This window comes from Protobothrops mucrosquamatus, unplaced genomic scaffold, assembly GCF_001527695.2.
Source record: "Protobothrops mucrosquamatus isolate PMUCROS unplaced genomic scaffold, P.Mucros_1.0 scaffold156, whole genome shotgun sequence".
In the NCBI taxonomy this organism is placed as follows: Eukaryota; Metazoa; Chordata; class Lepidosauria; order Squamata; family Viperidae; genus Protobothrops; species Protobothrops mucrosquamatus.
In genome coordinates, this window is record NW_015386520.1 from 223,973 (window position 1) to 248,600 (window position 24,628).

At 36.7% G+C, this 24,628-nt stretch overlaps 1 protein-coding gene across 1 annotated transcript; it reads left to right on the forward strand.

Annotated features, from left to right (window-relative positions):
* Positions 1–4,131: 4,131 nt before the first annotated feature.
* On the forward strand, positions 4,132–23,933 carry KAZALD1 (Kazal type serine peptidase inhibitor domain 1). The gene is made up of 5 exons (XM_015813434.1): positions 4,132–4,251; positions 10,436–11,048; positions 13,441–13,601; positions 21,577–21,724; positions 22,384–23,933. The coding sequence occupies exons 2-5, from the start codon at positions 10,499–10,501 to the stop codon at positions 22,476–22,478; spliced, it is 954 nt and encodes a 317-aa protein (XP_015668920.1). The 5' UTR covers positions 4,132–4,251; positions 10,436–10,498; the 3' UTR covers positions 22,479–23,933.
* The last annotated feature ends 695 nt before the right edge of the window (positions 23,934–24,628 follow it).

Below are 24,628 nucleotides of genomic sequence, written 5' to 3' on the forward strand. Positions count from 1 at the left end.
CTTAATCATTGTAATCTCTATAAAACATATCCGCTATTCAAGACTCTGATGATGACCTAGAATGGAAAAAATCAACAAAATACAAACATCTCTTTGAATATTCTCTTTGGAGGATATGAGTCAAAAGATAAAACGCCTTAAATGTTTAAAGGAAAGAACAGTATAAGAGACGAATTCTTCTTCCAAGGTACACAAGAGAACAACTGCAAGCATCCAACAGAGGCAATCATGAGCATTTAATTACATCTCTGCCAAAATTTAAATGCTGGGCATAGCTTGATCTGGAAATGGATGCAACTTAAGACTTTTATTTTCTTTCACAAAGTTTTGTCATTGTTTCTCTATCTTCTTTGTTGGCTCATAAGTATTTTTTGTGCATGTGTATGAGTTATCCATACTCTGAAATCCCATTCTTTTTTCCCCCTTCTCTCTATTTAGTGGGGTGAAATCATCTTCTTCCCTTCCTGACATTTGAATTTTCTTTGGGCTTAGACTTTTTCTGGCTGGGATTCTAGTTTCTATGATTATATTTGAAATTATAATGAAAATTTCTGGTTTTTATTTCAAAATTCCACTATGAACGTAAATGTTAAGCAGGGGGAACTTCCCTTCTTCAAAATGTTGTTATAGGATATTTTGAATTAAAGTTTGATTTGAACTATGACAACAGCTATAAATAAAGAAGAGATTTGGTTTTGAGATGCCTGTTGTCTTCTCACTCAGTAAACAATGCTATGTGGATAAATCACAAATATCAAAATAATATTTCCTATTATGTTGTAACTGTTAATTGTACTAACTTGAACAAAGAGGTATAAATCCATCTGATATTTAGATTGTTTTCCCTCCATATGTAGAATCTGGGAAAATTGTTATTCTCCAAAATGATATTGAGGATTTTTTTAAAATTTAAATTGTTGATCCCTATGCTGCTTCTACTGCATCTGCTTCCAAACTTTACTGAATGATGCTGTCTTGATTTTAGTATATGCAACTTGGGATCATCTGGCTTTTCTGCCCTTCATCTTCAGTATATTACTAGCCAGAAAAGACAGCAGCAATAGGCAAGTAGATGGAGATCGCAGCATCTGCAGGCAGGAAGTGTACGATGGTAGGCAAAATGTTGTGATGTAAGCAGTATTCTTTCAAACATGTGTGTGATGACACATACTCACAAAGAATGGGGCAGGAATCATGAAACTCTAATTTTGAGCCCCTTCCCCTCATCATGGACACCAATACCGTAGAGAAATTGGGAGATGCGTGAAATGCTAATGAAAAAGTAAAAGATAATACACATCTGTTGTGAGAGATTGCTTCTGCCTACATAACTTACAAAGTAAGTTACAGGTCAAAGTTCAGTATGTCAGGAGAAACATAAAATTAAACTGAAGGCAGAGGGAAATGTATAAGGTAAAACAAATGGGCCATGAATATCTTCTAAAGGAATGTGCTTGAATGCAAATGTGAATCAATGATCACTACTGTACATAAGAAGTACATTGAGATGGTTTGGTCATATAGAAAGAACTAGTAGGATTGAATTACTAAACAAATATATGAAAGAAGAGTGAATAGCTCAGGAAGAACGAGGGGCTTGAGAAAGCCATGCAGTTGATGAGATCCTCTGAAAGAGAGATGTGAGAACTTTGAAGAACAAAAGGCAATGTATGAAGTATTGCATAGAGGTGCTAAAAGCAAAGATGGTTGCAAGGATAGAAAAGTATGGAGAGGAACAGTGAATGGTCTTCATATAATTTAGATTTGCTTACTTTTTTTTAAATCTCATGCTTTTAATTTTTTTTTGCTTAATGTTTTTTTACACACTTCACTCTTCCTGTATATTCTATTGCTTATCTCAAAGAAAAACAGCATACTAGGTTTTTATCCAAAGTGAATATAAAGACCCTAGCAGATTATTCCATTCGTCCATCTAAAATATAGCTTAATTCAGGCAAGAGTTGACCAGTGGTCTCATTCTCTCCCTCTTGTCCCCCATCCAGGAGTTTCAGAAAAATCAAAAACTTGTGTTATTTTCTAAACCTTTTGTGAGCCTCCTAAAGGCATTGGTTTAATATGGATTTTATTTTTATTATAAGATCACGTGAAGTGTTAATACCACTTTACAATGCCTTGGTAAGGCCCCACTTGGAATACTGCATCCAGTTTTGGTCACCACGATGTAAAAAAGATGTTGAGACTCTAGAAAGAGTACAGAGAAGAGCAACAAAGATGATCAGAGGACTGGAGGACAAAACATATGAGGAACAGTTGCTGGGTAAGTCTAGTTTACGCAACTTGGGGGTCCTCCTGGACCTGCGGCTGACACTGGAAGACCAGTTGTCGGCCGTGACCAGGGGGGCGTTTTATCAGGTACGCCTGATTTACCAGTTGCGGCCTTTTCTGGACCGGGACGCCTTGCGCACAGTCACCCATGCCCTCGTCACCTCCCGCCTGGACTACTGTAATGCTCTCTACATGGGGCTTCCCTTGAGGAGCACTCGGAGGCTCCAGCTAGNCTTCAAAGCGCTCCATGGCATCGGACCTGGATATCTCCGAGACCGCCTTCTGCCTCAGAGTGCCTCCCATCGGCCGGTACGCTCCCACAGAGTGGGTCTCCTCAGGGTGCCGTCAGCCAGACAGTGCCGGCTGGCGACTCCCAGGGGGAGGGCCTTTTCGGTGGGAGCTCCCACCCTCTGGAATGAACTACCCCCAGAGATCCGGGTGATCCCGGATCTCCCTTCCTTCCGCCGCGCCCTTAAGACATGGCTATTTCAACAAGCAGGACTGGCCTAGGGGGAGATTTTTAGCGGGGTTTTGAAAACAATTTTAAATTGATACAGGCCAAATCTAATATTTCATTTTAATTACGTTTTTTAAATTGGGGTATTTTGTATTTGTTTTTATCAGGCTGTCAGCCGCCCTGAGTCCGTAAGGAGAAGGGCAGGGTAAAAATTTAATTAAATAAATAAATAAATAAATAAATAATGAAGAGAAGGACTAGGGGTGACATGATAGCAGTGTTCCAATATCTCAGGGGCTGCCACAAAGAAGAGGGAGTCAAGTTATTCTCCAAAGCACCTGAAGGCAGGACAAGAAGCAACGGATGGAAACTAACCAAAGAGAGAAGCAACCTAGAACTAAGGAGAAATTTTCTGACAGAACAATTAATCAGTGGAACAACCTGCCTCCATAAGTTAAAAACTGGAAGTTTTTAAGAAGAGACTGGACAATCATTTGTCTGAAATAGTATAGGGTTTCCTGCCTGAGCAGGGGGTTGGACTAGATGACCTCCAACAGGTACCTTCCAACATTATTATTATTGTTGTTGTTGTAAATTTATTATTTTGATTTGATGTTAATCATGGTAACACAGCTGCCTTTATTCTTTTTAGAATCACAAAAATGTATAAAGAGTCAATTGTGGACTTCTCTCTGGTTCTCATATTTCCTAGAGTACAGTTTTTGCTTTGTTTTGTGCTGCTTAGAATAGAATCTAAAGTAGGGCATGCTTATTTTAATAGTATAGTTTTTTTAGATGCAGGGTTTTAAACATTAATTTTCCAAAGTCCTTTGCCTTCATAAGATGGATGATATTTATAAAGGGAGTGTGCAAATGAAGAGAAACTAAGGCAATATTAGAATACTGTTTGGGAATACTAGCACTCTTATCAAGCCATCTAACACTGCTTTATCTTGCTATTATTTCTATAAATATAAGCTTTTCCCCAATAGATCTGGATAGGCACATCAGAAATTTCTGGGTAGTTCTTGCTTTGGCAGTTTAGGCAAACCTATCTCCCAAGATATATATATTTTAGAGATGCTGAGTTCCACTTTATAGTATAGAAATTGGGGGTTCTTTTTCTCCTAGAGAGGCTATTTCTAAAACAAGCAGTGAGCAAGGTATCTAGTTACAACTGTAGTTGCTCAGTGAAGTTGAGACAGAGGCTGCTGCTGGGGTTTACTTCTGGCTGTTCAGCATACAAGAAAATTTAGTGGCTAATCAGGCAAGTTTTCATCGTTGTAGATGTGCATATGTGGGGGGAGTTCCATAAACTCTGGGTCCAGGGGATCAGATTTCATTGTGACATCATTGGTCCTTGTTTAAGCAGTGAAACAGCAAACTAATCCTTTGGAAAAGACAAACACCACCAGCCCAACTTAAGCTGAAAGAGATACTTGGAACACTGGAAGCAACCGAGCAGTGGATTTCGAATGAACTACCAGCTGTGCCCTGTCTGACATGAGGTAGGTGCCTCCAACTTCCATCAAAGCCTAAAGAGCAGAGTTGTTGCCAGATTTAAACTATGGGATATTTTGGAACTGCTGTGTTTATCTAGATCAGATTCTAGCTATCTAGGTCAGATATAAGTCTTATAATAATGAAGTATGCCCAGGGAATTACATAATGATCTCTTTTTAAATCCAGAAACTTTTCCTTGATGTTCCTTGTAGTCTGCAATAACTGCTCAGTTCCTTGAGAGTTCCTGAAATGATGTTTCTTTACATTTCTGAAGCATTTGAACTTTTGGAAAAATAAGTATTTCAGATTTGATTTCACATTTTCAATTAAATTAGATAAAGAATCTTTAGAATCCATTAAACATAAATGGGATAAACATCTGGATTATGCCAGACAGTTCTTTTTAGGGGTGAAGCTGTTAGCCTCTGAAGTTCTTATAACGTATAAGATCCTTTCCTAGTGATTTCATGGATAACTGGACTTTAAAAAATGAATTACTGTAATCAAACTTGAATGAGTAGGTTGAGAATAATGTTGATCAAAAGGTTTGATCAAGAGTCTGTTTGGAATACAGAAAATGTATCCCATTTATTCTGATCTGCACTTAGCTTCATTCTGTGATTTAACTGTGGCAAAAGAACCTTCTTAAACTCTTTTTTTATGCTAAGGTGTTAACTACAGTCCATTATATGGCATGATCAATTAGTTTCTGTCATATTACTGATATTGTTCCTTGTTTACCAATGTTAGTGACTTTCTAGCAAAAAGTTTGATATAAGCATATTTGTGATATATATAAGGACAGTTCTGTGAAGGCTTGTCTGGCAAACCAATTTAGCCCCAATGTTCAAAATTTGTGTAATTCCATGTCATTTGCTTTTTAAAAATCCAGGCAAAAGAGTGATGGATACCATTAGTGATGCTAGTATAATGGAGAAAGGAAGAGAAAAGTTCCTTACAGGCAGCCTGCCCATGACATAAAAATAGCACAATCGGACACACACTGCCATTACCCAAGGGCTCGATGTTTAGGAACAACACTTAGCTCTCTGATGTAATGTAAGAGGTGTGATTATTGCAGTCTCTGGCAAAACAGTCTTTACGAACTTGAATGAACTAGCTGAGAAAAATGGTGGATCAGGATAATGTAACACTAGATTTTCCCCAGCATGACTAGTCCCTGTTTGACCTCTGAGCCTTTGTTACAAGGGAATCCTGTGCAATAAACTTGAATGGCAATCCTGGGGATTAACAGTTCTAGCTTTATGGCAGAGAAATAGCACAGACATAAATATTGTACAAGCTTGCATTCTTGGCTAGTTTCAGCAATAGTCCATAACTACCTGCTTAACTGAGAACCAGTTTGGTGTAGTAATTAAAAGCATCAGACTAAAAACTGGGAGATTGTGAATTGTAGTCTTCTTTAGGCATAAAACTAACTGGGTGACCTTGGGTTATTTCTTGCCCTCAGCTCTAGGAAAAAAGTAATGGCAAACCACTTCTGAAATTCTTACTGAGAAATCTAGAGGGACTAGTCTAGACATTTGCCAGGAATCAACATGATCCCCTTCCCCCACTTAATAATTACCTTTTTCTGTGTTGTTCTTGCTTTGCGTACAGTCCTTGAGATATAACCAACATTTAATTTTGTCAATTAAAGAGTTCTATAATAAATTGTATTGTACTGCATGTCTTTGAGGATTTTTTATATTGACCTATCTAAACCAAAGATCCCCAATTCCAGCACTCTTAGCACAGCTTCCATAAAAAAGTATTTCTAATATTTCCAGTGTGCAAACTACTGATTACCAATGGAGAATATAAACTGTTACCTCAAGAAAATTAGTATTAAAATCGTGTGGAAAATATTTAGATCAGCGTTAGGATTAAATCAGATTTAATTCTAAATAGCATTCCAAATTCCAGCAATGAGTACCTGGGATTCTCATTCAATCTCTCTTTCTCTCTGTGCCTGTCTGTCTGTCTCTCTCCTTCTGTTCCCCCCCCAACTACCAAATTGGCTGAGCTTTAGGCAAAACACTGACATGAAGATGTCAACAAATAGGCAAATCTAGGACTTCTGTGAAGCTGGAATTTGGGGGTGGATTTATTTTAGGTCTGTTACACTTAGGTGAAAATGTACAACTGTTTTGTGTTATCTTCATCTATAACTTAGTGGAAAATTACACTAATGCTTTTCTACAGTTTGCTGTCAAGACTTGGTAGAGTGATTTCTGAATGCATGGGGAGGGGGTACAGAAAAGGGTCTTGAGGTCACTTGCAGTCAGTGGGCCAACTCTTGCCATGTACAAAACAAGAAAAGAAATCTTTCCCCTTAATTTGCAGGAGACCTCGACAGGAAAACTTCATTTTTCATGATTGTTTCTTCCAGTGCTTTTTTTGTAAAAAAAAAAAAAAAAAAAAAAAGGTGCCGGAACTCACACATGTCATACAACCTGCCTTGCCTACCCTACAAGGTTCCATCCCAAAAACGTGCCGGAACTCCATTCTGGGCGTTTTATGACAAAAAAAAAAGCCCTGGTTTCTTCAGAAATTGCAACAATGCTTATGTACCCTTTTCTGGGTTTTTCACTGATGGTTTCCTGGTCCCTGTAATTAAACCTATTGGTTAGGGCAGTAGGTTGATGTGCACAAGGAGCATTTACTGTATGCTGAGTGGGGATTCCAGTAGTTGAAGTCCACACATCTTAAAGTTGCCAAGTTTGAAAAACAATGTTCTACTCTAGACTGACATCCTTGTTATGGAAATATGTTTTGTGATCAGTGAGAAAAAGAGACATGCAGACGGTGCTTAAAACTGACAAAATTTAATTTTAAATTGAAAAGGTTAGGGGTTGAAAAATTAAGACTACTGAAAAGATACTAGATAGACTAATTGATTTTGTTAGAATTATTTCAAAAACAATACAAAACAAAATTTGTATCTCAAATTTTGTTTTGTATCATTCAGGAATAATCTGGGCCATTGAGGGAAGAGTTTAATTCAATTGCTATGTAGGAGATGCTTTAAAAAGATTAAATAAATATTAGAGGCAATCTTCTTAAATTTTTAGATAATGTAAAATAGCTGACCTAAGCACAACTCTTAACTGCACATGTATCCAACTCTGATGTGTGATTTGTCAATTTTTATTTTATGTGTTAACTATCCCTTGTACTATTTTTGCTGACTAATATTATGGTTACTGAAACTGATAAAAATGGAATGCCTTACCATGAAGTAACAAGAATATTCTATAATTATTTGTCAACTTTTATTGTCAACTATTATATGTATCCTTTCCCTTTCAAATATTTCTGAATACTGTACTTGTCTTTTTCCTTGTATTTTCTGCCCAAATAGCTCTGCTAATAATTCCAGCATATGGAGCATGTTATATAATAGTTCAGGGGAGACTGGGTTTTTGGAATTTCCTCCCTTAGGCTTCTCTCTGTACTTCAAAAGCGCACCCATGGGCCATTTGTTTTTTGCATTCTAGCTCTTCTGATCTTATTTCTCTCATGTAGCTATCGCTTCCATTTAAGATCTTGGAAAATTAGCACACTGACAACATTTGCTAGACATTTACAGGAAATCAAGCAGCTCTATCTTCCTTTTCCTTAAATTTTGGGGAAATAATTGAGGCTATGGATTGGTGAAATGAGTAATAAATGAGATGAGAGTTAAGAAATGGAAACATGATCCAAGTAAGATGCCGTACTGTTGCCTTTAGGAATTGACTGATCCAGGAAAGTATGTACAGCTTGTTCTGGATATAGGTGCTCTGTCTCCAAAAACTAATCTGGCTGCTTGAAGGCTTCCTGAATTTGACATTCCTGGATGTTGAGAAGGCCACAACAGGGGTATTTCTCCCCAGATTAGGCTGGCATGCCAGTTGGAATGAAGGCAGACTTGGCTATAGTTATGCAGTAATAACATGTAGCTCGAATTATTACGATACAGTAGAGTCTCACTGGGGCTATCTTTGTACAGTGCTCAGCTGAGAAACTGTTCAGTTAAAACAGGGAAAAATATTTTAACAAACATTTCCTATGGCGAACATATTATTCTTATACGATTCCAGCTGTATTGAATACTAATTTGTTTCTGTGGCCAATTCAAGCTGCTAACAGTACAGTCAGTGGGCTGGGACTAAAATATCCAAAAGGCAGATTTATTAAACATGTATCAGTGCTTATGCTCTGGGCAACATCTGGATGGCATTGTATTATTTTTACTGTGAAGTTGCCAGCAGCTTTACAATTTCACTAGTTTTGAAGGCTTTTTATTGTTTGTTTGTTTGGTTCCATCTCGTCCCCAAATTCTTATATATGCTTTTCTGCGGCTTTAGTTTAATTCATCTGTAAGTTACCCACACTGAAGGGTAGATAATAAACAGGTTCCCATTACACAAACTAATATCCAGAGATATTCAAGAAAAAGACATTCTAGCAGTGGTAATATTCAAAAAATTATCCTAGAAATATCAGAATTTTGTCAAAGACAACACTGAATTTATGTTGTCTTGAATAACAAATTATACAATGTCCTAATCTTATACTAATGCTTGGGAAAAATATTTCCGCTCCTGAAAAGGTATATTTGAAGTCAGGCCCATACATTTAACCTTAAATGACTAAGCTCAGTAATTTAATATTATGTAATTGGGTAATGGGAAATAGCAAGGCTGCTTTTCAAAAAAGGCAGTTATATTAAATCTCTGAAGACAATTTAATACTTCATTAAAAGAGCAACTGATCATAGCAGTAACTGCTTTTCCATTAAGAACACACATCTTGTACCAGACACATTGCCTAATAAAAAAATTAAAGAACTCCAAATTTTTAAAGAAAAACTGCCCGCCCTATTAAAAAAATGGGACATCATTGGCAGAAACAGTTACATCACATGTAATTAATCCAACATGCTGGAGGAGAGAAGCATTTTGTTCCAGGAAAAAAAGACTTGCAAAATATAAATTTGCTGGTACAATTAATGTGCAGCTTGAAAACTTTCAAGAAGCCCTTCTATTGCATGTCCTGTGTATGACATTTGTTCTTTATATTATTTTTCCATATTTATATGTGGATACATATTAAAATATTAAAAGAATTGTTTTAAATTTAACCGCTTTTTGGTGGCTGATTGAAAAACATATTTTCATTTGCTTATGGCACAATCTCACCCTCTGGTTTAGCAATAGCAAAGCTATTAAACTGAATTTGCACAACTCATTGATAGAAAAAAAATCTAAGAGCCACCTATTTGCCCATTCTGACATACAAGACAATACAGCTGACTTTTTAAAACCCCATATTAGGGGAATCTATAAAAAGTCACCATGTTCAACTCCACACCAGCTGTGTGATTACAATATAAAAAGTTGGTTAATAAGTTTTGAACCTGAATGAGGTTCCTTCAAATCATTTAGTGCCACAGATAAAAGGAGCTATAGGAATTTGACAGCTCCTCACTGATCAGCTGTCATTTAAGCAATGAACCTTGAATCCTTTTACTTACTTGAAGAGATATAAATAAAAGCATATTAGTCATATTTTCTGAACAACTTGCTTAGAAGTAATACAATAAAAACTATATTCCTATAGGTAGGTGTGCTTCTGTGTTTAAGAGAGTTCTGCAATGATTCTGTGCCCTGCTTTAGATTTCCTCACTCGAGTCTCTACCTATGGACCTGTTACTATCAACTTGAATTTAATATGGTACAAGCTAAACAAAATAAAGTAGAACAAAACTATAAATAAAAGAACCAAAATGATCACAGACATTTCTGTGTCTTATGTTCATTGTTCTTATGGTGATATTGGTATGAAACTGGAGCCCCGTGACCCTACTCAAGAACCTGTTATACCTCTTGGGCATAAATGACAATGCTTTTTGCTGTTGTGTCACCGTCATTTTTAAACAACCTGGATGGGAGGTGTATCTGCCTCCCCCAGTGGTTGATCTAAAGACTAGAATGCTTTCTTGGCAGTATAATTTGCCTGAGAGCTTCTTACATTAAGAAGAGTCAGCCTTTCTTCCTGGTCCAGAAAAATCACAATAAGGGTTTAGATCATCAATGGGAGGCATGGAAAGACTGTTCTCAAAATGTTCCAATTTAAGTATTCATTTACAGTAACTGACTGGTGAGATAATTGCTGCATCTGAATTCCTTCCCTTTTTTGCAGGCAGTGAAGACTTCATGGTTTTGAAAAGGAGCAAGTAGTGAATGCTATTCTATCACCCCAGGGATGGTGACACGCAAAGCTGACAAACGGGTGCCAAGTTCCAGTGAGCTAGTGAGAATGTCTCAACCTGCTACCTTAGCTTCTCTACACGTCATCTTTCTTATGCTATTTCTCTGCTGGGATGCACTTATTTCGGCACTGCCCATTGGTCCTGATTACTTGCAGCGTGGCTGGCAGAGGCTTCTAGAGGAAGGGGAGAGTTGTGTGGAATGTAGATTGGAAGAATGCCCTGTCCCTCGTGGTTGCCTGGCTGGAGTGGTCCTGGATGCCTGTGATTGTTGTTGGGAATGTGCAAATCTAGAGGGACAGATCTGTGACCTGGACCATACCAACCACTTCTATGGCAAGTGTGGGGATCACTTAGAGTGCCGTCTTGATTCAGAAGACCTGCAACATGGGGAAGTGCCTGAGCCCCAGTGCATTTGTCTGTCTAACCAAGCTCTTTGTGGCTCTGACGGCAAAACGTATACTCAGATCTGCAAATTCCAAGAGGTGTTTAATTCCAACCCTGAGGCTAATCTCACTGTAGCTCATGAAGGACCCTGTGAATCAGGTAAGGTCCATTGTAGGCTCCACTTCGTCAATTTCTGTGTGAGTCCAGAAAGGACTTATTTTAAATGTTTTGAAAATAAAATAAATGGGAAGCAACGATTCTAAGCTCTTATATTTTCAAAATGAAAAATGTACGGTGAAGTAAATAATCTGACAGTTTCAAATTGGGTAAGAGGGATTGGTCAAAACAACCTGGTTTCAGTAATTTTGCAGTTCTCAGAAGTGTTTTTTTTTCACAAAATCTGCTATCTAGTCCTAACTCTGGTACCAAAGATTGAATAAGGGGTTTTCTGCATGTACTGCCATTTATCTACCATCTTTCTCTACAAGGACTGAACATATTCCTTAATAGTACACAGTCAGTGTGTATCTATTGTTTCTATGGAGTGTTGCAATCATAAAGATTTTAAAAAGAATTAAATAATTGAAGATAAGGAATCAATGCCAATTGATGAATTCACCCAAGTAAAACAGTCCTCAGCATTAAGATGACAGACCATTACTTTCCAGAGCTAGACAAACCCAAGCAATTGTATATAAAAGTAATTGCTAGAGTCAAGGTAAGTGACAGAGATATTTCATGTGTAACAGACATATATTAGGGATATGGAATATCACCTGGCATACACATTTGTCTACACTGATATATTGTTCCAGGAATTCATAATATAGCAGAACTTGGTCAATCAAACCAGACTAGATGTTGTTCTAGATGTCTGCTACTAAAGCAGCATTTACATATTACACATCTCTTCAGTAATAACTGTACAGTAATGACTGCTACAAGCTAAGTTACTTTGTGGCTTAGTATCCCATTTCTTCTCACCAAATATGAAGTTACCAATGATAAAAAATATGTACAAATTCTCCAAAGATACTGAGATGATACTATTACAAACTGGTAATAAGCAGGAGCTAGACCTGCAAGTGCTCTAAGGAACTGTCTCTAATTTGATCTCCTTATTGCAAGGAAAGGGGATATCCTGAAACAGAAGAATAAACTAGGATTCCATATTGATGGTGGTAATGAAAAACAAATTTAGGCTGGTTGTGGAGAAACAGAAAAGAATGTGGAGAGACAGGATAGTGACACTGGAAGAGTTTCTAATATTTGGTCTAATATGTGGTCTCACAAAGTTACTCATATTATTGAAAAAAAAACACTGGTAGATTAGAAGCTGCTTTCTAACAAAGCATAAATTATTAATCTAGCTTGGCATCTAATATCTAACTGGCAGGGCATGCTGAGGTAAAAATCTACAGTATCTCATTGCTACTGATCTTTGTAAAAAACAGAACAAAACTCTGGAGGTTCCAGAGCTTGAATAAAAATCATTCTGTATGCAGAGCTTGTGCTCTACCTACCAGCCAGCTACAGTCACTCCCCAGGCATCAAACCTTAAAATAAGAGGAAAAGTGAGTAGCTGGAAAGCTTAAATCAAATCCAAGCATTTGACAATAAAGCAAGCTGATTAGCAGCTGCCACAAAGCTGTCATGTTTCCCCAGCAACAGGAGGCAGCAGCAACATCCCTAGAAAGCATTTCATTTAAACGACTGCGACAAAGCACCGGACCACCGTTTAGGGGCCAAGGGCCCTTGTTCACAGATGTGCCATGATGATGCAAATATATCCTTTATAACAGCTGCTGTTGGCCTGGCAAAGCAGCACTTTTTAGCTCAATCATAAGAGGGTTTCCGCTGAAAGGAAATTGAGAGTCTAGTGCAATAGTTCATTTATTTATTTTATTTATATGACCATCCATCTCAAACATATGAGTCTAGGCAGTGATCAAAAAATAAAAGGTAAAATACCATAAAGATAATAAAAAAACAAATATAGGAGCTGAGATTAAATAAAACCACAACGTACTTCATCAATATAATAGGTTTAACCACATAGCTTGAGCCCTAGGGTTAGTTATAAGCCAGGTTTTTAAGGCCTTCTTGAAAGCTTATAGGGTAGGGGCAGGCCTAATCTACAGAGGAAGGATATTCCAGAGGGCAAGCATTACAATAGAAAAGGCATTCCTCTATGGACCCACCTGATGACTTTCCCTAGTGGATGGGACCTAGAACTAGCCTTTCCTGTTGGACCTCATGAGACAGGTGAGGAGAGACAGTCCTGAAAGTAACCTGGTCCCATGCCCATGCCATTATTAAAAGTTTAGATGTTACAGAAAAAAATAAAAATAAGACGGGCCTTGACTATAAGCTTACTATCAAAAGGTGAAAATGATTTAGTCACCATATGATTAAAGGATCTCTTGAAATGTGTACTAAATGTAACTTGTAGGAAGCATCATCTCTAAAATTGATCAGAAAAGATAATACCTTCATGGACAAATAATGTAGAGATTCTTGGCTTCTCAGATATTTTTTTGGCCTTTCCTAGAGCCCCGTATTATATCTCCTCCTTATGATATCTGGAACACCACTGGGCAAGATGTAATCTTTGGCTGTGAAGTCTTTGCATTTCCCATGGCATCTATTGAATGGAGGAAAGAGGGTCTGGATATGCTGCTTCCTGGAGATGACCCCCACATTTCAGTTCAGGTAACCCTGAAAATCTAGTGTGCCCTCAGATAGTGGTTATTTGTGTGTGTGGGCAATAAGGTTTTCCCTTTAACTTTTTGTATATGGTCCTAAAGTGTCACTATTTGTATTTAATTATTTTGTTAATTTTATTCCCACTTTCCCCCTAGAAGCTCAAAATGGCATATTTAGTATTGACTTCTTTTTTTGTTCCAACAACAACACTGTGGATGAAGTTTGGCTGAGAGAGAGGGACAGGTCCAAGTCATCAACTGAGCTTTCATTATTGAGGGTGGGCTTGAACCTGAATCTCCTAAATAAGAACATCAAATTGGCTCTCCAAATTCTTCAGATCTTCTATCCTATACATTGCTTGCTATACATTTACAACTTCTGCTTGCTTAACAAAAGATCGACTTGCTTAACATATGACAGCCAGCTTGTGACATGTGCAGATTTCTTTATATAACCTTGTGTGGTTTTGTTGTTGTTGTTGTTGTTTTGCTTTGTTTTATTTTTGGTGCTGCTAAAAATACAGTTAACCCATGAACATGTCTCCATTTTTCTTTTGTCTTTCTTACTGCAAGCCTTAATTACCATTCCATTTTTATTGCTTGTTCTCTTGCTGGGCACAATTGCACACATTTGCATTAGCAATTGGAAATATTGTGGTGATCTTTGAATGTTCCTAACATGGATCTTCACAGAGGTTAACAAGCTTGGGAAGCCAGCCTAAAACAGAACTTAAAAGGCTGCAAAGTACTTAGTGTTACACCCTTCCATTTAGAGGGTGTGTGAGGAGATCCTAAGAATCATTTCTGGAAACTAAAATTTCTACTATTATATGGAATGTTTGGGTGGGGTAAAAGCATATGTCAAGTCACAGTCTGGTTAGGGGGCTGGGATAGTTCCATGTTATTTATGTCAAGGGAAACAGTAGGATAATATTTGCGATAGCATCTATCATTTAGAATAAGAGATGTTTTTATTCCTGGCATTGTTGCATCACACTTCAACTACCCCCTTGGCATAAATACAGTCATAGTGGTCCAAGAAAACAGATGTGGAAAATACAACCAAACAAATTCAGCTGGAACCAGGAATTGCTTTCCTACAAGAAAAAGCAAAATCAATGGGGAAATCTCCAGAGAGAATGTCTGCTGTTATGAGTTAATTAAAAATAGTCTGGGAGAATACGTTGCATCAGAAATGTTCAGTGGAAGAATAGATATTAAGCAAGATTACCAAGGTCCTAATGCACTGCTTAATTTGTATGCAGTATGGGATTTGGAGACCCTTTTTTAGACAGTGGGATTTTAAGAATGTTATCCTACATACATTTATCTTAAATGAAGTGTAGGAAAAAGAACTATTGTACAGGCATATGGGCCCTCCAGGCTTTACAAAAGATTTGACTTTCACATACAAACAGTTCCACCCTATCATTATGTATTTATCATTGTCCTCATGCAATTTCTTTTGCATAATTGCTTTTCTTGCATGTATATAAATCTTCACACTTGCAATTGTTCATATGAAGTTTCCTCACTTAGAGATGTTAATCCAACCAATAGTTGGAGAAGGTAAAGATGTATGAGCTATGTCAAGGGACAGTGTGACTTGGAGCTGTTATGTGAGGGTAAAGATTGTTTTGCTAATAGTGGTGAAGTAATTAAAATGTTGGATGCTGATCAACGTTCTCTCTCCTGTGTTTCTGTTGGCAGATATTCTAAAATCCCTTTAGTTGTGTCCATTTGAACTGGAGACTAAAACAATGCAACATACTAGCATCTTTTATAAGGATCTCCATAAAAATATGCCATGGAGTATGCCATGCCAATACTGAGGCAGAATGGTTGAGTTTTATGTCAGGCTGTTACTTTATGAGATGAAATATCTTATTAGCCACATAATAGCCAGTTTTTGTATAGTTGCAGTGAAAAAAGGCTGATCATGCCATTTTATTGATTCATGTATAAATGTTAAATCTGACTCATTCAGCAAGTCAAAGACTTTGACTTTTGCTAACAGGAGTTTGCTGGCAGAGTTTGGCAGAAGAGTTTCTAATAAATTTTCTCTGGAAGCTGAAAGTTTGTACTTAAGGTAACTTGAGAACCGGAAAAAGGTGAAAATACAAGCCTTTCTCCTAGTGCTGACCCCCCCCACACACACACACAGCACCCTGGCAAAGATGAGTGGATAGAAGCCTGTAGTTATAACCTGGAGTGCTTGTGGTATGTTTGTGTACCTACTTGAGAGAATCATAACCTATATTCAGAGAAGGTCCAGGCTTGTGTACTTCTTGAGGAAAAAGTGAAGATTGGAGCAATAAGGGGGCACTTCAGCTGATGAGAAAGAATTTATCAGATCATAGTAAAGAGACACTACAATGGAAACTGATAGTAGAATCAACCCTCTATAAGGAAGAAACTCAAATGAAGAAGTTATCATGGCATGATTTCACAATTCCTCCTCTGGTCCAGCCCCTGCCAAAATATCACACATTTTAGAATCTGTTTCAATTTTGCAGTGCTATTAGATAACGAAATGGCTATTCCAAGGCAGTTTTTTTATCTGTCAATTGATTATGCAACATCCTTGTTTTTGGGTGCAGTTCACTGCTCTGACCTGACAGTGAAAGGAAAAATCTGGATATAGGCATTCACACAGAGACATGGATTCCCTGTATCCTGTTTACAGAGAAGACTAAGAAATGAAGACAGTATGTGGGCAACTTCCAAACTTTCTCATTTAGGTTTTAAAAGAAGAAAGAGAACATATACTGCTGCTAGTTCCATCTGTAAATAATTTGGATTATTTTCCACTATGGAAAGAACAGCAACATAGATTGGTATTTTACATCAGTCTGAAATGTCTAGCACATGCTCAAGTACAAAATACATATGCATGTTATGTGCAAATAGAATTAAATGCATGCTTCTTTGAAAACTTAAGTTCCATATGCATTATGTATGTGTAATCACACACCCACAATGTGCTTTGGAATCAGGCTAAAAAAAGGGTCAAAAATAGAATGGAATCCAACACTTTCCAAATATATATGGTGATGGGATGAGCTGTTTTCCCTAACTAGTGGGAATACGAAAAGAGAAAGGGCTGAAAACTCTCCATAAACTCAAAATAATCCCCAGATAGTGTTGCAAATTGTCATCTGAGTCATCTCACTAAACTCTGCCCTAGAGATATCCAAATACAAGATATTGTAAACCAAATTTCAAAGTCAGTGTTAAATATATGACCATGAATTTAATAGTTAAACATATTTTTCTATTGTAGTGCCCGCCCTTCATACCAATCTGCCTCTGAGATTCAGATGGTCCTAATTCACTTAGCTTGGAGGAAAACTTTAAAAACGTGGATTTTACTCCAGGGTTAATCTAAAATGATAGATGAATCCATCTTCTGGGAAGTGGAGTATGTATGATAGGTGTAATATGTTATCTGATGTGTTGGTAATCAATTTCATTTCTTTTGTTGATATAAGGTGGTTTTTTTTACTTGCAATATGATTGGGAATTTTTATTTGATGTATACTACATAGAGTTAGGTGGCTATATAAATCTTCTAAATACTGTGTAGTATGATGATGGAGACTTTCTCAGATAAAATGCTCAGCATCATAGTCCTGCCAAAAGACTGATAATATGTTTGATATTCTAGGTTTGCAGCTTTTTGAACTCAGAAAAATGCCAAATGTATTTTTTGAGATATACTGATTAAAAGCATGCATTTGCACAAATGAGTAGATGTGATTGTGTAAAACAATATGATTCAGGGAGCTGTGATGAAGCCAACACTTAATCCTACATGAGTTACCCCAAAGGTGCTTTTTTCACGAGGCAACTGGGCTTTCTTGTTTTTCTTTTTTGAAGATGTTTTGCTTCTCATCCAAAAAGCTTCTTCTGACTGAATGGTGGGGAATGCAGAATTTATATCATTGTCTGCAAGGAGTATAATTCCTATTATTCCCTACATCCAGTCAGAGTTGAAGAAGCTTCTTGGATGAGAAGCGAAAAGAAAGAAAAACAAGAAAGTCCAGTTATCTCGTGAAAAAAAGCACCTTTGGGACAACCATGACCTGGATGAGTTATATTTTAGAATATTAAGCAATGAACTATTTATGTTACATGTGGATTATATAGCTTTCTGTGAAAATTCACAGATACATGATTCCTTTTTCATGTGTAACAAAAGAATAACATAAACAAGCATAATGTTACAAATAAACAAAAGAAGATGAACCAAAAAAAATAAAGCATGGGAAAAATAAAGGAAAACATTTAACTTATTTTAAAGTTAAATTATGTTTAAATTCAAAATTAAAGTTATATGAATTTAGATATGGGAAACTTGCAAGTAATTTGTATTTATTACTTTGTCTTTTGGCACGTATGTGTCACTCCAGTTCAGAAACTCTGAGTGGTTTATAACAACCAAATACAAAGTAGGATAAAAGCAATAGAAAGAAACACAATACAGCTCATAACATCCAGCCTAGAGGATCTGCAAATTGGACATTCTTTCATCAAACTGCTCCAGAAGGAGTGTCTTTAAATATCTTCATAGCTAATGAAGAGGGAGTGGCCTAATATCTGATGTAGGCTGTTCTAGAAGAGGGGGCTATCACTGAAAACTTTTGACAAAGGGATTTCTGCATTGCTGGAGGGATTCTCAGCAAGCCTTTGCTTGTGATCTCATCAGTTGAGCAAATTCAACCCAGAGCAGGGGGTTTCACAAATATCCAGATCCTAAGCCAAATGGAGTTAATTCAGCAAAATGCTTTTTAAATGTACTGGATCCCTCAGAAGATGTATAGTAAGGATTGTTTTTAATTTCTGTATGTTTTCATGATGTTATAGCTATATGGATGCAGGAAGGCAGAGCTTTGCCTTCCGCACCTGATTTTGCCCTCCTGGGGGGCCTAAAAGGGCCTAAAGTCGCCCCAAAGAGGCGATGAAGAAGGAGGGGTGACTCATTGATCATGGAGAGACAACAGTCTTTTCATTTGATCCGAGGAAAGCCCTCCAAACCGGCAGGGGAAAGACTGGCTACAGCTCTGTGGCCAGCCTCCAGCTACTGACAGCTGAAGAAACAAAGCACTAATTAGCAGTTCGTAAACAGCGTGTTTGGAACTGGGTGAGAATATTGATCCTTTCTTTACTATTTTTACCTGAATTTCCTGCAAAAGGCTCCCAAGAAGCCAAAACCTTCCGAATGTGAGAAGGAAGGGGACTGTAGCCCCACCCTTCCAGAGAAATTGAAGTGGCATTTTAATTTTTTTCATGGGGGACAGAAATATATAATACTGAAATGGAAACAATATAAAGCTACAGCTTTGACAAATTTGAAAACTGAAATAACTGTCAAGATTTTCTCTTTGAAAAAATATTAGGGTGAAATATAAGAAATCAACCTTCTGTTTTGAGAGTGGAAAATGGATATAGAATGACATCTAGTGATGGATTAGAGAATAGCACTACAACTGAAAGGACTGATGCTGACCTGGTAAGAAGCTTAGAAACAGAAAATAACCTTGCTTCTAGAATGGCTGCTTGGTGACTCCTAGCTTAACAGAGAACAGCTGGCAACAGAGCAAAATATTTTGACATACTTATCACCCTGACCTTCATGGACTATAAATACCTACTGATCTATGACTTTTAATCTCAAGAACTATTTGGAGAAAAAGAAAAAATGGATTTTTGGCTACATTAGGCTGGGAGAGAGCTTTGGATTGTTTTTAGGGTTGTTGAATATTTTGAACACTTTGAATACTGTGGATTGCAACCTGGCCTGACTGACAATTTTTGGATGCCGGAGCAGAAGGACTATTACAAAACATTGCTTTTAGTGCTGGACTCATATCTTGGAACCTATTGTATTATAAAGGCTATATATAGAGACCAGAAAAACTAGATGAAACTTTTATCTATTGTCATCAGGATTGGTGATATTAGATAAGACTTGTATTTGGAGATCACAACAGTTCTGACAGACTATCTGGAGGGGGGAAACAAAAAGGAGGCCTCATACCCAGCCAAAAGTGGTGGGAAAACATACTCAACACCTCCATTTGAAGCCCCCAGCCAGGTTTATCAAGGATCTGCAGGAGTGATGCCTCAAGAAAAAACAAACACTTTTCAGAAGGAGATATATTCTATGCTACAATTAATTCACCAGACAATTGTTTCACATAAAGAAGACACAAGAAGAAATTGTGATGAGATTAAAAACAATTTAGTTAACATAAATGAGTAAATTTCTTATTTAAATCTATAACTAGAAAGTTCCCAGACAATGACTGCAAAGTATGAACAAACAACCCAAAAAATAGAAGATGAATCAGAGGAAATTGATCCGGAAGACATAAAAGAAAGGAAATACAGACTGCCACAGACAAATAAAATCTTGCAAGACCCAGCTATAACCATGAAAATGGAAAAGATAACTTACCTCCTAGATCTGCAAAATACACTTGAGGACAAGAAAGAAGATTTTAAAAAATGGATTATAGAGCTGTTTGGGGAAATGCAAGAAATTGGGAGACAAAAATGAAAAGAGAAGCTGAGGGAGAAGGAAAGTGGGAGTTGCTTAAGGAATATACGGGTAAATGAGCAGAATTCCCCCTCAAAATTACCTTACATAAATTGTCCTTCTCATTCCAAGCAACTTTCACAAAAATAAAGGAAAAATTCTTTGGCGATTTAATTGCCTTGGCCTGGAAAGCTATTTGGCAAAGGAAGAAAGCTAGAGTTAGACTTAAAAAACAGAAGATTTGATTTATCAGAGGGGACATTATATGATTAAACGTGTTTGAATAAGATTAAAAGAATGGATAACCCTTGGATATAATTAGACTTTTATAATAAGAAAGATATGATTTATAATTAGAATAGCACTTTTTTATATGGGAAATATAAAAATATGAGGATGGCTTATATAAATGAAACTCTTAGGTATATAAATGTAACTAATCTTGAGAAAATTATAACTGACAAAGATATTCTGAATATTGATGGGAAATTAAACTTAAATAAGAATATGAAAAACAGGATATTGATTTAATAAGGAGATTTTAATTGCAAATACATTTGAAATATAAATTGGTTAGAAAAGAGTTTATAAACTGATATTGTTATTTGTATAACACTAGAAAATATGATGAGGATGTTTATATTCAATTTTGTATGTATTAATAATAGCAAGAATTGTATTTGCATAGTGTTGGGAAAATGAAAACAATTTGGGAAGAAAAGAGGATCAGGGGAAAAACACTGGCTTGTGCTGATTGATATTGAAGAAGTTAATGTTAAATATGTGAACCTAGACAACACCTTGTTTACCAAACACTAAAAATTGTAATTGTTAAAAATCAATACAATATTTTTTTTTAAAAAGGAAGTATGTTTTGGACCTGCTCTACAGTATTCCTGGTTGCTTTAATGTTTAGAGTGCTCAGAAAAGAAATGAGTCAAAGATGTTGAATATGAATTATTGTACATTCTGGAAAAAAATGAGGAGTTTGGATTTATCATGCATGGGCAGTGGTTAAGAGTAGTGAATGATTCTAGTGTATCGAACTTAAATCCAAGATAGAACATATCCCTATATTTTCTACTGACTACGGGGAAAATGCATCAATATGATTCTGCGTAGTGAAGTTTTAAGTTGTTTGAAAATTGACACCATCTGATATTTACTGTAATTATTCTATTATGTATTTATTAAGGTAAAGATCTTCTATACCAGAGCCAATGCAGAGTAGTTGTAGCCATTTTATCTATGGAAGTCAGTGGGTGACTTAAGCCTAGTTTCTCTCAGGCAAACCTACCTGTCGAAATTGTGTTACAGTGATGGAGAAAAACAGCAGGAGAGTCATAAATAAATCCCAGAATAAAGTTTTTAAAAAGATTTTTACCCAATGGAAATATTTATAGAGAGAGATTTAAATGTGTCTTATTTTAATTGGCTGTAGTTTAGGGGAGGTCCTCAGAAGTATGAGGTAACCAGCTGGCTTCAAATCCAAGCTGTGCGGTTGACTGATGAAGGAAGGTATCATTGCTATGCAAGGAACAGTGTTGGACAAGTGGCAGCTCCTGCCAGCCTTATGGTTCTCACTCCTGGTAAGTAAAAACTAGCCTTAAATCATTTCTTTAGCCAACTTATTTGTCTCAATAGTTGGTTAGTACCCACATGTTTCTTCTATGTATATTCAGGAAGCTGCTAACATCTACCTAGCCATTACTTCTTATTTTATATATCTTTCCAAATCTGAAAATTTGGAAATCTTTCTCTAATTTCACCAAGTAAATTATTTATTTTTGTGCCCCATAAAATGCTGCTGATATAAAAAAAAATATAAATAGTGTTTTTTAAAGAAATGGAATTATATTTCTTCTTTGCATTTCAAACAGTACTTTGTAAATGCATGGCATTGCCATCAAAATAGTAGCCTTTGTCCCACTGTTAGCAAAAGGATAGATGACTTCCTCCAGAAGTTTTGGAGTTCAGCTGCTATCAGATTCCACTAGTGTGGTCACTGCAAATTATCTGAAACATCTGCAATCAATATGCTAATTGCCTGACAAATTGTTTAACAGTTACAACTATGCTGATAGACTGTAAAATTCATAGACAGCACCCAATATCCAGTTAACATGATTTATTATATATTATTTTTTGGAAATGTAATTATTTTAGTCAACTATTCTTAGCAGTAGATAAAAGAGGACAGTAACTCATTTCAGATGGTAACCATATGCTTTGTGTCCTATACTTGCAGATCAACTGAATTTAACTTCATTGGCTCTGCCCAAGAGGCCCAACCTGGGATCAAATGATGACTGGGAGAGTGATGAATCATATGATTATTACTGAAAAGGTCATACTGTATATAGAATAGCACTCAGAATGCAGGGTCATTTGTATTTTTTCCCATTTGAACATTTATTTCATCATCAACTGGTGCCCCAGTTCTAGAGAATAATAATTAATATGGAAACTCTAATGCAGTGGTGTCAAACTGCCGGCCCGTGGGCCGCTTTCATCATACTGGAGCCGCGCCCACCCCATTGCCGGCAACGGCAAAAAAGTTCCGATACGTTGCGCGATGTCACATGACGTCGCAAGTTTGACATGTCTGCTCTAAGGTGATTTTAAGGAAGCCAAAGGAAATTTTTCTATGGAGAACTTTAGTACAGTATAAGTTAATTCTGGGTAGACAAAATCAATATACTTAATTGTATGACCTATCTCTGGATGACAAGTACATCAAAGCAGGTAGAAGAGAAGAAGTATTTGTATTTAACTAATGCAAATCAAATGGACATTAAAAAGGATTTTGATTAGCTTCTGGGAGAGTATAATTTCATTGATTTGATGCATCACATTCACAATTGTTCCTTTTCTAATTGCTCAGAGATTAGACAACATTGATGGATATAATTCAAGTAGCAGAGATCGTGGAGAAAAAAAGAAGCCTCTTTTTTTTTAATGGGAAGCCTAAGAGCCAAGCCTAAGAACTAAAATCTCTAGCAAAATTTAACTAATTGTTTGGTACACTCAAGAATTTAAAGGAGGAAAGATTAGATCAGCAGAGAAGGAAACTGCTAAACAAGTTTGGGAACAGCTTTTAAAATGGAAACCAGATTTCAAAGTGTGCCAAAATACATACTGTATATAAACTGGATGATAGGTGCAGTATATTATTTGGCGAGGCCTATGTTGTCACCACTTTGGGTTTCCTCCTTGCAGAAAGAAGAATGAATGTTAATTAAAAAGTGCTGATCAAAGAGACCACAACCGAAGTACTACAAAAATAGTAATACTGGTCAGTGTCTCTATTGTGAATTTAACTATTCTTCAGCTTCACTGCTAACTGGAATTCATAGTATGTGCTACTTTGTTTTTCAAGTTTTTCTTTTTTCCCCCAAAGCCTGGAAGCCTACATTTACTCACCATGTATGAAAAAAAATTGTCTCAAGGGTTTGTTTCAGATCTGAAATCTGGAAAGACATCCAGAAAAACCTAAAATGAAATGAGCATGAATGACTCGATTTCGATTAGGACCTAAATATATCTGATCATGATAAGCCACACAAAGCTATAAATGGTGAAACAGTGAATGTAGCATTTGAATGTTGGAATTTAAGGTATGACAGCTGCATTGATCTGTTCAGCTACCAAAATAAATAGGTGACATTGAGCTAATTATTCTGTCTAACCTATCTTATTTTTTGTATTGCTGGCAGAATTAAAACAGGCAGGGTGTATGGGCAACCAATCACCTTGACTTAAGATTATATATTACTTGTATAATGGCTAAAATACATAAAAATAATAACTAATGAGTGCTCAACAAAACAGCACTTTTGGATGTTCAGCTTGGTCTCTCTCTATCCTACTCAAAAAGTCCTGTTCCATTAGTTCTGGATGCTTTTTCCCCCATGTTGTTTTCTCTATCTTTATTCATGTAAAAATGTATGAACTCACCTAATTCACAAAATCAAAGACAGTTTACAAACAATAAATAATAGCTACAAATAATACTCCAGTTACATAAACTAAAAGCATCCTATCATGATTCTGACCCAAGTACGCTGCAAAATAGAAAGGTCTTAAATGCCTTCTTATGGGCTGCAAACTTAGGAGCTCCATAGACATTAGAAGTCACACACCCACATCTCCCCCCCACACCAATAACTTCATATCATATGGGAAAGAGACTCTTAGCATCTCCTCCTGAAAACATGCATGGGACAGGTCTTTGGGGGAAGATAATCCTCTAAGTACTCAGTGGCCACGCCGTGTAGGGCTTTGTTGAATGCAGAAGCAAACTGGTAACCAATGCAGTAATACTAGAATTGGTGTATTCCTGCTAAATCCCTTAATACTTTTTAGCAGATGTACCATAGCATTCTGGACCAATTGTAGCTTCTGAATTTTCTGCAGACTGGTCTCATATAGAATGCATTGCAGTGGTCTAGCTCTGTAGTGATGACAGCCACTCAGTCTAGAAAAAGTTGCAA

What these genes read in the sequence shown, in the direction of transcription:
- KAZALD1 (XM_015813434.1), top strand. Translation starts at nt 10,499, where the DNA reads ATGGTGACACGCAAAGCTGACAAACGGGTGCCAAGTTCCAGTGAGCTA. An exon ending in ACCCCCACATTTCAGTTCAG is followed by an intron (nt 13,602 to 21,576) that starts GTAACCCTGAAA and finishes AATTGGCTGTAG; the next exon opens with TTTAGGGGAGGTCCTCAGAA. An exon ending in CCTTATGGTTCTCACTCCTG is followed by an intron (nt 21,725 to 22,383) that starts GTAAGTAAAAAC and finishes CTATACTTGCAG; the next exon opens with ATCAACTGAATTTAACTTCA.